The sequence below is a fragment of the Dermacentor variabilis genome, chromosome 5 (genome assembly GCF_050947875.1).
Source record: "Dermacentor variabilis isolate Ectoservices chromosome 5, ASM5094787v1, whole genome shotgun sequence".
Lineage (NCBI taxonomy): Eukaryota > Metazoa > Arthropoda > Arachnida > Ixodida > Ixodidae > Dermacentor > Dermacentor variabilis.
In genome coordinates, this window is record NC_134572.1 from 162,853,342 (window position 1) to 162,869,666 (window position 16,325).

Below are 16,325 nucleotides of genomic sequence, written 5' to 3' on the forward strand. Positions count from 1 at the left end.
GACCTGTATATAGTGTATAAAGTCTCTTTTGTTATTCTCACCGACGCCTGACTCGGAGTCTTCGCTACCAATGCTCTGTCGCGAAACGGGTGACGAGCGCTACGGGACCACCTCAGAGTCGCAACACGAGCTGGCAACGCTCTGTCACGAAACAGGTGACAAGCGCTACGGGACTGCCTCAAAGTCGTAACAGTGTGCTTCCAAGCGTCCGAAACTCCCGTAGTAGCCGAGCACCTGGGCGGGAGAGCGCTTGTCCCTATTTTACCGGTAGGTATCCAGCAGCAGTGCTCGTATGCCTCCCATAGGAGCTCGATTTTTTCACCAAAGCTGTGGTGGGGACAATTGGCGCCTAGAGACAGTAGCAACTTTCTATAGGGCACCCTTTAGAGATGAGAACCCAGATAAACAACCGAGCGTAAGCTCGTGGTACATCTCTGCCCATAAGAAAAAAAAATAAACATTGAGTTTCCCGCGGCACCAGCATTCGAACCTACTACCCAGCGCATACGAGGCGGACGCTCTACTGTTTCACTCCCACTGCTGTCCTCAATTGCGGCCTGCTTAATAATCATATCATGGTTTTGGCCCGAGTTACCCCAGTAATTAATAAACTTATCAAAACCGCTTAGTCAATCTCCCTTCCCGCCCTAATGCACAGCACAAAGTGCTTATAACCGGGACTAAATATGGTGAAAAGACAGATACGAAGAATATACGTGCACGCAGATATAGTAGCGTTTAGACCTCGCGGTGTTTGTGTGTTTGTGTGGGTTTGTGTTCTAGTACTTAGTGTTGTTACGCTTTGAACATGTCGACCCAGCTTGCACAAACTGAATTTATCCGTCAAAGTAAGCGCACTTCCTCTATAGTATTGCATATTTAGGGCGGTTTAGCTTCCCTTTCGCTTTCCTGATTACAACGAGGTTGCGGGCTGGACGCAGGGCCTTTTATGGCGAAAACCGTTCAATAGATCATTCAGCTACGCTCGGCTGGAGGTGTTTGCGATTATGGGGCAAAAACTTCGCCTATGCTATCAGTCCTGGGATCGAGCTAACAATCTTGTGCTTTCAAGCAGAGCATTGCGAACAGCGTGCCCGGTGGCTTTCTGCAAGCGAACAAATAAGGCTTTAAATGTACGGTGGCAAACGCCGACAGGTTTTTGCCTGTCTTATCATCTTCACCATACCATATCAGCGATCGAGCATGCCCCGTGGGCCTTTTAGGTTTATCGAGATGAGAGTGATATGGCTTGATTGGGTGTTCTTACGTAAAAACGACGCACCGAAGAATCGGATGGTAACGAGTTTTTAAACATTTTGGAATATTTTGAATAAGCTTTCCTGACTTTATCGACTTGAACAATTTACGCTGCAATACTGTTCCCGTGGATTTATTGGCAAATGATTTGTGAAATGCTTGAGCACAATGCTGGCACTGTTTTGAGAGTCCGCGAGCCGTTATGGCTTCTAGCCTTTTCTATTAGTGCCCTCTTTTGATTTTGCAAAGGAATAAACTTTAATGCAAGCGAATGCATGCTGCTTATTCTCGCGATAAATCACAGCCTCAGCAGTTAGCTGTTCAGTCATGGAGACGGCCCTGTGTAGTGGCGTATTTTATGCCGTCCTAATGGATGACCGTGTTCCCGATTGCAGCTCATTATTTTGTAAGTGTCGCAGGTACAGGAAAACACGTTCACTGGATACTACCACCCGTCCTTGACAACGTGCTTGAGACGCGCCCCTGACGAAATTGTTAAATTGCTTTTTCCCCAAGCGATGATTTAGCCAAAGTGCTACTCCACGTCTTCATCCACATATCTTGCCGTCACAGTCTTGCCATATTAAGGCCAAAAGGCTTAAATCCCTATGTTTCAAGGTCGCGTTGTTAGGTACAGAAAATCGGAGCGCTGTGCCACTGCTCGCGCGTTCGTCGTCGTCTTTTTCCACATTGCTGCCGCATCGATGCCACTAATCATGCCAAAAAAAGCCACAGTCAATTATTACAGAGTTAATTAAGGCACTAGAAATCATGCCATTTGGTGTTAATCAGCGCCAAGTTGATTAAGGCACAGTTAATTAAGGTATCTTTAATTCAGGCACTCATACCAACGACATTTAGCGGGAGCAAACAACTAATAAGTCACAACGGATTCGAATGAGAATTAAGAAATTTAATGGCTGTTTCTTGAGAGCGCAGATTTTTCGCTTTCACACTCTTTGGCGTATGGTAAAGTCACGCGCACTCAGTGCTTACTATCTCCCTTTTTCCTCTTTCTAGTTCCCTTTCCCCACCCCAGTGCAGGGTAGCAAACCGGATGCTCTTCTGGTTGACGTACCTGCATTTCCTGTCCTTGCTTTCTTTCTGGTACAGTCAATTTTTTTTCAAGCATGTTCGCTAAACTGAGGCACTGAATGGCTAAATTTTAGCAATATTTTACTCCAATATTGCTAACACTTGCTAAAACTTCTGAATAATTTTGATAGAATGTAGGCTTTCTTTAAACGTTATAGTATAGGCTAAGATGGCGTAATAAGTCTACCAAAATTTCTCATGTTCGTGTAGTGTTCATACAGTTCAGGAATAAACGGGGAATTTGTTAGCCGGGTGTACAGGACTTTATGTAATTTATTAATGCATTTTGAAATTTGGGAATGATGACAGATGAAATGCCACGTGTATATCCCGATTTAAAAAAAAAAAGAAATGAGCACGCTGCCAAAAATAACAGCATACCTGACGGCCATGCGAAAGACCCACAAGGTACACACCAAGTCTGCAAACTATATGGCTTTAAGTGCTTGTGTAAGGAGGAATAAATTATTCGACGTGAATATGCTCCCGTTAACACAGGTCATAATAATTTCACTGATCCTTATACAGTTCGAATAATACGTTGCTGTCCTTTGATCTACTTGAATACAATGTGCAGTATTTATTATTCCAAAAGCCGTGAGAAACAAAGACGGTGCACTGATTCGGTTGAAAGAGCGCATGCTGTTCCGACATGTTCCTTTTTTCTAAATTTCACATGGCCTAATATTAACATTCTGCGTTTTAAACCTATCCATAAAATTTGAATTGATCGCAAGGAGTATCGATAATTCATATTGCGGTTGCGAAGATTCAACAACCTAATATATTTCGGGAAACTGCAGGATCCGCAGCGTTAACATTATTTATTTGGATTTCCTATAGACTGAAAAAAAAAGAAACATGCATTTCGGGAGCTCAATTTGAAGCCTGTTTGCTACGGTGCAATTAAACGCAGCATATTGCCTCCGTGGGTGTTGTTGCTTCATTAAGGTGTCATATTGTTCACGTGCCGCGTACGGCCTATTTGGCACACCTTCCTTCAGGTTTTCAATAATAAAGCGCACCCTATAGTCATTTCCAACGGAACTTTCTTATCTTTGAAGTAGCTAAAATGGCGCGAATCGTTCTGCCACGTCGCTAAAAATCGAGCTTATCGCTAAGGAGAACACTCTGTAGCTAAACCGCGAAAAGGTCGCCAAAATGAAATTGCCAAAATGTCAACACTGGTTGCCAATTTCGCACGCCGCGCGGTGATAACGCGAGTTTATCCAGCTGTATAGACTGCCGGACTAGTGCCCTCGGCGGCCACCTCACCTGTCTCGTAGAGGGCGCTGAAACCCTGGAGCCGCGTGTTCTCGTCCGTCTTGAAGCGGAGGAAGAGCGAGCTTCCCGTTGACAGCACGGGAGGGGGCGTGCCGTCGCCGCAAGCACGACGAAGCAGCGGTGACCTGTCGTCGCTGCCGTCGAAGATCTGAAGAGACCACGCGCGTTAAGAAACGCCAAGAGACTATATAGCTCTGTGAAGTATTAGGCCTCTTGAAGGCAGCACGGGTACTATAACCAATAGCAGGAGCATAGTAACTATTCGAAAATTTGGAAAACTGAGCATGCTTCGCGACAAAGCTTCACTGTTCCCGCAACAGAATCTCGTGACGTCTGGGAATTCGACATTGTCAACTCTGAGTGGTTAAGGGTTCCTCAATGAGAAATATTAGGTTGACATTTTAAAACACGCAAAAGGTAATGCTGCCATGTTCTGGGGAATTTTTCGTATGCCGAAACGGCCGAAATACATAGAAACGCGAATGAAATCATGAGCTTCACGTAAATTAATGGCACGAGAGCACAGGTGGAAGGATGAAAACGGAACTCTGGTCTTAATTTTGTCCTCTAATAGTCAACGCTCTTCCACCAACGAAATGGCGCAACAAAGTTTTTAAGGAGTAGTTTACCAGTCTGAACACATTTGCTGTTCATTTTTAGTAACCTTCTTACATGCGAAATACAGCAGACATTGACGACCAGCAGCACTGTCTTGACCGGTATATGTTTAGTTACAGGGGTATAGGAAACGTAAAACACACAGAATAACGCTCCGGCGTGAGGTGCCCGATATCGAAAAAGATTACCGCAAAGTTTTGATAGTTGACAAGGGACCTAGGAGAACATCTGTTTACCTCTCCATCTATTTCTTTCTTTGCCTCGTTTTTGTCTCCCATACAGGTTATGTCGGCGCTTTGCCAAAGGAAATACAGCTAAAAAACAACAGCGGTTGGTCTTGAGATGGGCTAAAGAATGCTATAACATCGCCAAGCTACGTCGCTTTCAAAGTAATTCCTCGAAAGCTAAGGTAAAGCTTTCGAATCGATTTTCGCTAACCAGCTGCGTGTAGAGCACGCAAATACTGTGCACTGATTTATTCCAAACGTTTCGCGATTTATATGCAAGCCGGATGAATCGGTAGGTTAAGCAGACGCGTCTTTCTAGGCAGCTTTACTTGTGACGCAAGCGCTGGAGAACTTTCCGTCTCTTGCATTGAGTGCAGCCTATGTTTTCGGGGGCGTGTCTAATCGTCACCGGCGCACGCCGTACGCTGACAGGTCGTCGCGAATGCTGGCCTCGCTGGCGTGTGCTTCGAAGCGGTTGCACTGCCTGCGTAAGCGCGCGCGAGGATGCGCGCCACCGTCGTCTTCGTCGTACCTCCAGGGCGTCCCACTTGCAGTTCGGGTGGCTCTCCAGCTCGAAGCGCTCGAAGGTGAGGCGCAGTCGCTCGCCGGGCGACGCTCGTATCTCCCACTCGCAGAGCAGCCCGTTCTCGTAGGGGTTCGGGTGGCCCGGCGACGAGAAGCGGCCTTTGTCGCGAGACATGACGCCACCGCAACCGGGCACCGCTGCGCGCAGGAACAGCGGGTGTTCAGGCCTCGCTGGTTCAGGCGCACTCGTAGAGAGTCATTTATTTACTGCGCTTCCAAACTAAGCCCAAATAACACGTTGCTCAGCGCGAAACGCGCCGAACAAGCATCGCTACAGCAGGTCAGGATGCATTAATTTAGGAGTTCCGGTACTCCGAGAAAACCCGTCGATCCATGGAAACAAAGTGTTCTCGGTACTGTTAGCATTCTATATTCAGTGAGTAAGAAGTGTGTTAAGTTAATCCTTTGTATAAAAATCCACTTCAATATTTTTTTTTCTTTTTTTTTCGTTTTACGTTTGGTTCTCTCTAATTGAAGTTCACCTCAGTACACACGGCTGCGATGCTTAGTTTCACTGTTAGTAAGCTCGGCCCCATTTACGCGCCTTCACCAGGTGTCCAGGTTGATATATTGATCAAGAAATGTAGCACGGACAGAGACTGCTTTTTTTCTCTCGCGTAAATGTACTTCATATGCCGTTGTTGAAAGCTTGCAGTCTGCGTTTTTGCAAGCGCCTATTAGGGCCTCCTGTGACTTTCTTTGTTAAGAGCAACCGGGTATATCGAGCAGATCGCTTATTTAAGGTACCTGCTACAGATATTCGGACTTGTGGATTTATGCTCTATAGCGTTGGCGTGCGATATATTTTTCTTATTTGCGATCGTTTCCACTCGAGACACGATTAAAACACAACCGCGAAGATCAAATAATGTGACACCGTACCACGAAGAGAAATAAATATGCATTAGCATTGGTAGTTATCGCCGAAACCGTTATCTACATCCGTGGTGACAGTAAAGCTTTCAAGTATTCCCATTACTCTATAACTAAACTTAATTGAATGACAGTTGTTGCGTTCATAAAAATGGCCGCGCTCTAGCAACTGTCAGGATCAGATTAAAGTAATGGTATGTTGTCTCGCCTGCGTCTTTGTTTCCGTCTCGCTAGTCGTCACACAGATTATCGCTCATACTTCGTTGGCTCATATGAGAACGATGACTCAAGGAGTGAAATTTCAGAAGCGCTTTGAAGGCATACATCTCCAGAAACTAGGGCACGTGCAAAGAAGAAAAAGTGCTTTCTGTCTGTTCGGGTTGCGCTATTAGGTTCACGATATTGTATTAAGACCTGAGCTCAATCATTGTTAGAAGCAAGGTCTACAGCATGCCAGCGATGCTTGCGTGTTTATGTTGCATGAAGTTCCCGGCCTTTCTTGCCAACTAAGAGATTCCCTAATGCAACTCAAGTTGCCCACACACTGCAAACACTCACCAGGTACGGCAGCATAGGTGGCGTAAAAACCAGTGTCGGTGCTCGACTCATCCGAGTGGAACTGGACGAGCATGTTGTGACCCGAGCTGAGGATGGGACGTTCACCAGCCGTGTTGTTGGTGCCGCAGAAGACGGCCAACTGCCGATCCTGTTCGCTGGCACCATCGTAGATCTGCGCCGTCACACCACGTCCGTCGTTTTGCATTATCAAGATAACCGTTTACTTGCAAAGGAGTTTTATTTTCTTTTCCTCATTTAGCAGGCACAGCGGGTCATACGCGCAGTGAGACAGTTCCTTTTGATACACTGTCAGTGTTTTGGCTTACTTGCAATACGAACACATTTAAACTCTGATCTTCAGGCGTTGCCGCGTGTTTTAACCCCCAGAAAGCATCGCACGAGATATTTGCCTTACTTTTCCGATTCATTTTGGGTCTACCTTCGAGCATCTGTGCTGCCATATTATGCAATATTGCAGTCATTTATTACAGTTACAGTATCACAGTCCCAAACGGAACAAGCTTTCAGATGTGTTTCTTTAAAGAACGCGCCACATTCAACGAGAACACACACGACTAAAAGTTTCCGTAACGCTTTTCTATCATAGGTTTCCGGTGCTCGGCATCGCATGACAAGGAACAATGCAGTTGGAGAAAACTGATTGGTATAAGAGCGGCGGTTGCTTTCCCCGAGCCTTCCTCCAGCATACTACTTCTTGCATGCTTCACGCCTTGCTGTACTACGATACTTATACATGGTGAGAATGGCTGTGTTGGCTCAGTCCTTGTACGGCGTTCTGCTGCTGATCGATAAGTCGCTTATTCAATTATGGGTCGTTGTGGCCGCCTCCTGGTATTTACGGAAGACGGAAATGCTCACCCAATGCTCGCTCGCTCGCTCGCTCGCTCACTCACTCACTCACTCACTCACTCACTCACTCACTCACTCACTCACTCACTCACTCACTCACTCACTCACTCACTCACTCACTCACTCACTCACTCACTCACTCACTCACTCACTCACTCACTCACTCACTCACTCACTCACTCACTCACTCACTCACTCACTCACTCACTCACTCACTCACTCACTCACTCACTCACTCACTCACTCACTCACTCACTCACTCACTCACTCACTCACTCACTCACTCACTCACTCACTCACTCACTCACTCACTCACTCACTCACTCACTCACTCACTCACTCACTCACTCACTCACTCACTCACTCACTCACTCACTCACTCACTCACTCACTCACTCACTCACTCACTCACTCACTCACTCACTCACTCACTCACTCACTCACTCACTCACTCACTCACTCACTCACTCACTCACTCACTCACTCACTCACTCACTCACTCACTCACTCACTCACTCACTCACTCACTCACTCACTAAATGAATAACTAAATAAATAAATAAATCGCAAGGAAAAAAATCTACAGAAATTCTGAGAATTGTCAGCTAATGCCTGAGCATTGCTTGGCTCAACTGTGACTTAGTTTTTGCTTAGTTCCTGTTCCTAGCTTATGCGCGTCTACCCATGACCGTTGAAGTGACAAAGAATGCTTAGGCTTTAGTACACAATTGTCAGATTTTCTCGCCGTATCCGGCCCCATCAATGCAATCGTACCAATTGAGCCAGAACCCCGGGCCCGAGCGCGCCTCGACGGAGCAGAGTGGTTGAACGGTAACAGCGGCTGGGCCACAGTAGCGCACGAGGCGTTTTGTGAGGCGTAAGTGCATCGCCGCGATGCTACGTCATTCGTGTCATCGTCGTTGTCGTTATCGCAAGCCTGTGTTGTGTAAACGTTCCTTGTCCGCGCGGAAAATAGCGCTTTTCCCGCTTCACAATCACACAATCTTTATTTCTGACTGTACTTCGGTAAAACCCAATGAAAACGCGCTAAGCGTCTCAACTCGCTCGCTTGCCCACGAGGTGTTCATAACTCGAAGGACGCTCAGGAGCGTTATTGGACCACTCCAATATCACAAGTTGGCCCAGCACCACATTTCAGTTGTGCCAACAGAAATTTCAAGCAGGCCTACCCCAAAATTGACGTTGACCCACCCTCAAATGAAAGTTGACCCACCCCGCACCACAAACCTTCAAGTTGACCCACCCCTAAATTTAGGATTGTGGACATGCAAACTTCATGTTGGCCACCCCACAATTTAGGTTGACACCCACCCCCCCTCCGCGAAATTTCAAGTTGGTCCACCGCCAAAGTTCGCCCACTCAAATATGAATTGGGGCACACTCAAATTCCATGTTGGCCCACCCGCAAATTTCAGTTGGCCCACCAAAAGATTTGAACTTGGCCCACCCACAAATTTCAAGTCAGCCCACGTTCAAACTTCAAGTTGGCCCACCCCCAAATTTAATTTGGCCCATGTCAAAATTTTAAGTTGGTCCATCCCCAACTTTTACGTTGACCGACTTGAAAATTTCAAGTTGGTGGACCCGCACTATAAAACTTCAATTTCACATTTCAATTGGTTGACCCCTACTATTAGCTTGGCCATGCACACTATAAGGAGCTCTGTGTATCTCTACGGGTAATCTCTATATTATTTTTTGCCTTAAATTGTTCCTTATAGCGTAAAGCTACCAGTCATCTACAGTTACGCAATCAGAACTATTAAATGTCTTAACTTTGCAAATTACGCATACTTGTGCAGATACAAGGCATCACACTTTAGTGCGACAGCAATGGGGAGCTCGCCATAGAATGCTTACGCATGAAAATGCAACGTGCACAACAACAAAGTCATTCGCTGGTAGGCGCATTGGCGTGGATACTTGTACAGAGATGGGACGGACGACGAAACGGTTATTCTAGCAGCAGAAGAAGACTTCGGACACCTGACGCACAGTTGTCCATGTTCGGCCTCAGTTACACAGCCGCGTGCGCTGTGCATGAGTGCACGCGCCATGGTCAAACTAAAATACAGCAGCTGACCGGCAACGCACGACGAAACAGAGATGAGACTACGATTGCGAGTGGCACAATAACACGGCGCAATAAAGAATGGCCAACGCTTCCCGTACCGGGAAATGGGTGTAAGCCAAGCTTATCCTTCGTGCACTTGACCTTCGTCGCTGTTAAGTAACCCACAGGCAAATGTGCCGGATTGCGTCGGCCTCCTGCTCTTTCAGCTCGGCATCTTCTCGTTGCTGTCGGATTGCCTGGGCTCGGGCGGCTTTAACGGTTAGATCGGCGGCCCGACAGGGAGTGCTTGGATGGGTGTGTTCTCGCCACCGCTCGTCGAAGGCTGCCAGTACCTCGGGGAAACGCACAACGTGTGGCCGTCCCATCCGCTTTCTGAGAATGAACTGTACCGAAACGAAGCCGTGCGGCGCGCGAATCCCTCTCGTGCCCTTTCCTTACCCTGCGGAAGCGAAACGGCTATGATTGTTTGCGCGCGTGGCGTGAGCGCGCGCCCACGCAACTGCAATTCTTGATAATAGAGACTTTTAGCTTGTCCGCTATTCCGGTAAACGGGAGCGGTTTGGGCGGAGTGCCGGATTTGCGGGGGCGTAAACGTGAGCGGCCAGAGCGGTGCAGCCGCCTGGTAGCATAGAATTCAACCATACAAACACAGAGCTAAAACAGCAGTAACCCACTATATCCTGCTTCGCTACTCGTGCGAATTTTTGGCAGCGGCGTAATTAGAGACTTTTAACCTCTCCGCTATTCCGGTAAACGGGAGCGGTTTGGGCGGATTACCGGATTTGTGGGGGCGTAAACGTGAGCGCCCAGAGCGGTGGAGGCGCCTGGTAGAGTAGAGTTCAACCAGACAAACACAGGGCTAAAATTGCAGTAACTCACTATATCCTGCTTCGCTGCTAGTGCAAATTTTTGGCAGTGGCGTAATTGTGAACACGATTACGCCACTGTCGAAAATTTACGCCAGCAGCTAAGCAGAATATAGTAATTAGCACTGTGTTTGTGTAGTTGAGCTTTGCGCCACCAGCTGGCGCCACCAATCTGGCCGCTCACGTTTACGCCCCCGCTAAACCGGCAAACCGCCCGCGCTTGCCGGAATACCGGACACGCTAAATGTCTATTGTGAACACGATTACGCCACTGTCGAAAATTTACACCAGCAGCTAAGCAGAATATAGTAATTAGCTTTGTGTTTGTGTGGTTGGGCTTTGCGCTGCCAGCTGGCGCCACCAATCTGGCCGCTCACGTTTACGGCCCCGCTAAACCGGCAAACCGCTCGCGCTTGGCCGAATACCTCACAAGCTAAAGGTCTCTAATGACTCACGCTCCAGCGCCGGCGTAGTGGTCAACTCATCAAACCGCCCTTTCCCGCAGCTGTGCTCAGAGAGCAACGGGATTTTGGCGAGGCCATATCGCCATCGAAACTTCTGAGCCAATACAAGCTTCGCTTGAAAAGATCGGGCATGCAAGTACGCACTAATGAAAGCTCAAGCACTTGCTTGAAAGCCATAGCCACATGATTTGGTTTCGCGATTTGGTTTCCCCTCGTAAAGAAGCGTGGGTAGAAGCTTGAATGATGGCATGCCGCAGCAAATGCTGACCTGACACACAGCTGCGCACGCTTGTCAAGCGAGCCTTGCTGTATTAGCAGCTGCCGCGACTGGCCGAGGCATTCGGTTTGACACTTACGCGCTAGTCGTGGGGCGTTTCGCTCAGATATGATAGCGCGGCAGCTTTTATGCGCTCCTGCGACGCTCGGTATAGATATAGTTTAGATCTAGTGTTGAAATTTGATACGCTTGATGAACTGCGCACGTATTCATGCACCATGCGCTTTTTATGTTAGCGTGTGCTTTAAAATATTGGCCGTATAACGTAAAACTATACCAATGCGTCTTTATTCCAATCTCCTGACGTCAAATTTGCGTAAGCGCCGACGCAAGCATCGGGCGGTCACCCACAGGGTTGTCTGAACAAACCAATCAAATGCTCCCCTCGTTCATAGGAGGTCACTTTTGTTTGCTTGAAAAACGAATAGCATTGCCTGCACTGAGCGGCTTGTCTCATCTAATTGGCTCACAAGAGGCGAGGAGAATGCTCAAGTGGAGAGGGATTCGATGGGCCCGAGCCACTGCACTGAAAATCGATAACCCGATGAAGAGGGCGGTGCCGGCATCTGCGATTGGTCCGCTTTCTCTTACTTAGCTTGCGGTGGCTCGTCGAGAATCGCGGTGGCATGCAACGGAAGCTTAAGAATGACGCTAAAACTGATCCTCAGCAACGAAGAGTTGGAAGAACGAGGTCGTAAACGTGCCGAAAGTTCTCGAAAACGTTACACGGCCGCACAAGAAGTTTTATTGCACGCAAGTAAACCCATGCTCTCCGACAGGGGCGAGTGGACAGTGCCGGAGCGATCGGCGGCAGCCATCTTTTATTCCTCTCGGAACGGGGCAGCCTGGGGCTATTCAGAAGAAAATTCAGTTTTGTTCGGCATATTAATACATCTTTAACGCGTATGCGTCACTTTGACGTGGTAAGTTCTTGCGGTTTTGTGACGTCGCGTGAGAGGCAGGTGAAGTTTTGCCATTAGCCAAGGGCTAATGGCAAAACGGCGTCGAACCAGAAATAACTATTTTTTGTTCGGTCAAATTATGTCATATCAGATGGAGAGCTATCGCGGTTTTCGTCACGTCGCGTGACAGACAGGTGAAGTGGGGGTGGTCCAAAAAAGTTTTTGACCAATCGCGGTGGGCTGATTGCAGAATCGGAATAGAAAAGTTTGTAATATCTTTACGTTATAGCGCCCTATGTACCATATTTCTTCTTGCTATTTCCGCATTGCTTAGTCTCCTCTTCTTTACTGCTATTATGTGCACAAGTTTTTATTTACCATGCATTGTACTCTTTTCTTTTTCATCTAATTGGACATGCACTGTTGGGATTTTTCGCCTCCTGCCCCTTACACAATGCCCTACAGGCCTGTAAGGTACTTCCAATAAAAAAAAATAATAGAAACATCTCGAATTAGGCGAGGAAAAAAATGAGGGTGCATTAGAACGTGACTGCTTTCAATTTCGCCATTTAAACAACTGCCCCTAAGGCACTTATAAAAAGCTAATTTATAATTTTTTTGGTAAATCAGCTTCTGAAGCTCACGTTATTAGCGGCAAAGTATGTCTGCCTCGCATAGGAACTCGCCTGCGAAAAGGGATGTTCGCTGCGCTTATAGCCTTTTTAGAAAAAAAAAGTGCATTGTCTCGAAAAAGACACGCTTAAATAATCCGCTTCGTAGATAGCGTGCTGATAACCCCGCGGACGACGCAAAAGTAGTGCGGCCATAGAAGTGTCTCTCCGCGCGTTGCATAGCGCAGTTGTGTTTCTTTTCTGCGATATCTTATATGGAAATAACTACCACTGAACGCAAGTTTACCCCAGATCACACATTATTCACGTATATTTGTACTTTCAGTAGGGCACGTACTATGTTTCGGTCTCACTTTCAAGCGATGCGCTGTGGCCGCATTGTCGCAGAAACAGGCCACTCCGCTCATTTAGTAGCAAATAATTTCAGGTCACCTACGCATTTCACGTAATAACTACCTCACATTTGGGGACGTACAAGTACGAGACCTAATTTTACATTAGGCTACATGTCGCGTACCTATGATCTTTCTTTCATGTGTAACGCACTATCTTTTGGTCGCGGATGCGAGAAGCCAGAGAACTCTCTCTAGCTTTCGTAGCGTTGCCTGCTATGTATGAAACTGAGTACAGTCGCTGGCAACATAAGACTAAAAGGGCAGCATTACCATGGTTTTACTCAGCAACGATTCGTAGGTGTTTACCAGCCAATGAGGTTCGCGCATTTCTACCACGTTAAGCGCTTTCACGCATTTAAGACAGCTGATTTTTTATTTTAGTTCGGGAAGAGGTCAGAACGTCTCGGCAAATATTGCGGGAGTCTGAGCACAGCTCAGCCAAAGATAATGTTTTAGCACGGAACAACAAGCTTTTATTTTCAAACGAGGCTAGCGTATTCATTAGCAGAGCAACATTACTTACAGTTGTAAGTTGACTCAGGCTAGCTCAGTTCTCTTTCAGAGGTGAAGCTGAAGTGCACTGTGGCTTTGTTGACAAAGCACGTACTCAATTCGTAGGTCGTCACCGACAACAAGCGACCTCAGTCTATAATCACCGGTCGTCTCTGATGACCTGTGAGGATGCCTTTAGGGATTTCTGCCCTAGATTCCTCACAAGGTGAACTGTTTTACACTCGAAGGGATGTGATAACTCTCTCATAGAGCTGCTTGTTCTCATGCATGAGTTGCTCGGACTCTTATGCATCAGTGGATGTATATTTTTTTATTGTCCCTTGTTCTTAGCGCCACTTAGAAAGCTGCATTGAAACCAACTAGTATATTTGATTATAATGTTAGAGTCGACAGTAACGGCAGTTACTGTCGACTTATAACACAGGCGTCCCCGCCCGGTGTTGTATCAATGTTTAACCATGTTTCCGGTAGAAGCTCGCTCGACTGGAGGCGACCGTTGCGGTACGAGCAAGATACAGTTTGACAGTAGGACCTAATACCTTAGTCTATGAGTTGGGTGTCGCCAGGACAACGCAAAGCGTGTATAGTCTTTTGTGCCGATTTAGTAAGGTCGCTGTCAGAATGTAAAGCGCACCTTTAAATAGTCGTAGGAGCAGTTGGGGTGGTGTTCCATCTGCACTGTAGCGAGGTGAAGCTGGATCCGTTTTCCTGCCGGCACCGACAGCATCCACAAGCAGTTCCGGTTCGACGGGTAGTGGTCGGGGTATCCCGGAGAGCTCACCGAACCCACGTTCGCCGCCGGCATCACTTTGCCGCATTCTGTACAAACGCAACCAGGGCCGCACGTGAAATATACTGGGTGCCTTTTTTTTAACAGCACCCAATATTTTTAATTTGCCCATTGCAGAGAGCACAATTCTAACCCTTGACCTAAATGACTCGAAAAGGCGACCTCTACATTAGGATAGAAAACTTAGCGAGTTGGTAAGCGCTCATGATGAAGTTTTGTTCGAAGGACGAAGAGGAAACACAGCGACTGTCCTGTGTGTTTCTGCTTCGTCCTTAGTCGATTCGTGAACGTTGCACAAATATACATGATGGCGTTCTTGCTTCAATGCATAAAACAACGTTTTTTTAAAACTGTAACGGTGGAACAACAATGAATTTTGTCACACGTTTGACAGCGCATATCTCGAAAGCGGTATCATCCTCTGAATTAGTCCTAAGGCCTTGCATACTCACTAGCTACAATTCGGAGATTGAAATATGTGCCGTAAGGTCAACAATTAAGAATGTTATTGGCGAAGTTGTGTTACTAGTTTAATTAAGCATTTTGATTCCTCGTAGATGTAATGACAATCTAATGGGATAAATTATGAATGAATGAATGTTTGATGTTTTATGGCGCAAGGGCCAAGTATGGCCAAAGAGCGCCATGTCCGTGTTAATGAGTTTGCAGTGAAATCATGAGTTCGATGAAGTTGGTGTGACGTGGCTGTAGAGGGGCCTTAAAAATGGTCGCGCTAAAGTGCGCAAAATCTGTATAATAAAATTATGGCGATGACTTATGGCGTGTACTATGAACATTACGATGCATTTAAATAGAATGATATGATGCGTAAAAATATATAAGGTTATAAGATTGGCTAGAGCACTGCTGCCTCCTTAGAGCCCTTGAAAAACAAGGGCCTGGAGGCATGTGCTATGCAAAACTGTTATCTCAGCGGCATCCTCTGGAGCGAGGATGCTCTACGAGTTTATTGGGCATATAACGCGTAGTACGACATCATTTAAGAAGCTGAGGACTGTCTTGGTGTCAAAAAGCGGTTCCTTACCAAGAAACATAGCCGGGTGTAGAGAGATGTGTTGTTTGTAAGCAAGCGGAAAATGTTTCTTTCTCTCCGTTTCCGCTTCCCGACACTCCAGGAGCACGTGGAGGACGGTAAGCCTCTCACTGCATCTACTACAGATTGGAGGTTCACTTCTAGTAAGCAGATAATTATGGGTGCCAAATGTGTGTCCTATTCTGAGGCGACAGAATAGGACATCTGTTCGCCGAGATTTTGTTGGGGAGGGCCAAAAACCCAACTGTGGCTTTATAACGTGCAGTTTGTGGTGGAGAGGTAGGGCATTGCGACGTAGAAAAATCGGCGACGGTGTAAAAAGTACTGTAGCGTCTGGCGCGGTAGAGCAAGAGACGGGCACAAGCACACACATGTCGGGTGGTATGTCCGTATCGGACACAATAGTGAGCTTGGAGGCTTTTTGTTCAGAAGGGTCAGGCAGCGGGGCATCGGCAAGCGGGAAAAGCGCTACTTCGGCCCGGGCGCAGTCGATGATGGCACGATGGTGAGACAAGAAGTCCCAGCCGAGTATAATGCCATGTGAACATGATGACAACACGAGAAATTCAACAACGTAGACAATGCCTTCGATGACCACCCTTGCAGTACATTGAGCGACCGGGGCTATATGCTGCGCAGTCGCGGTGCTTAGAAGCATACCAGACAACGGCGTTGTGACCTTATGGAGGCTGCGACAAAGCTTTTCGTCGATAACAGAAACTGCAGCCCCAGTATCAATAAGCGCAATTGCGGCGGTTCCTTCGACCAAAACGTCCAATAAATTGCGTGGCGACTGTGCAGGCCTTGTAGAAGTCGCGAAGCTTGCAGTTCGTGCCTGCGGAACTGCAGCAACTAGTTTCCCTCGCTAGGTGACTGGCGGCGACGTAAGGGGGAAAGTGAGCGACGACGTGGCGATGGCGAACGATGGGTGCCGACAGGGCGTCGAGGAGGCGGCGAAAACTCGTGGTCG

The 16,325-nt window shown here is 47.2% G+C and overlaps 1 protein-coding gene across 2 annotated transcripts in view; it reads right to left on the reverse strand.

Moving 5' to 3' along the window:
• Nucleotides 1-16,325, reverse strand: part of LOC142583301 (cubilin-like) — a 267,105-nt gene that overhangs the window by 141,957 nt on the left and 108,823 nt on the right. For both annotated transcript variants that reach the window (XM_075693717.1, XM_075693716.1), the window contains exons 17-20: nucleotides 14,146-14,330; nucleotides 6,498-6,669; nucleotides 5,014-5,204; nucleotides 3,628-3,784 (exon numbers count right to left, since the gene is read on the reverse strand). In XM_075693717.1, coding sequence (XP_075549832.1) covers nucleotides 3,628-3,784; nucleotides 5,014-5,204; nucleotides 6,498-6,669; nucleotides 14,146-14,330 — 705 coding nt within the window. The remainder of the gene's footprint in view (nucleotides 1-3,627; nucleotides 3,785-5,013; nucleotides 5,205-6,497; nucleotides 6,670-14,145; nucleotides 14,331-16,325) is intronic.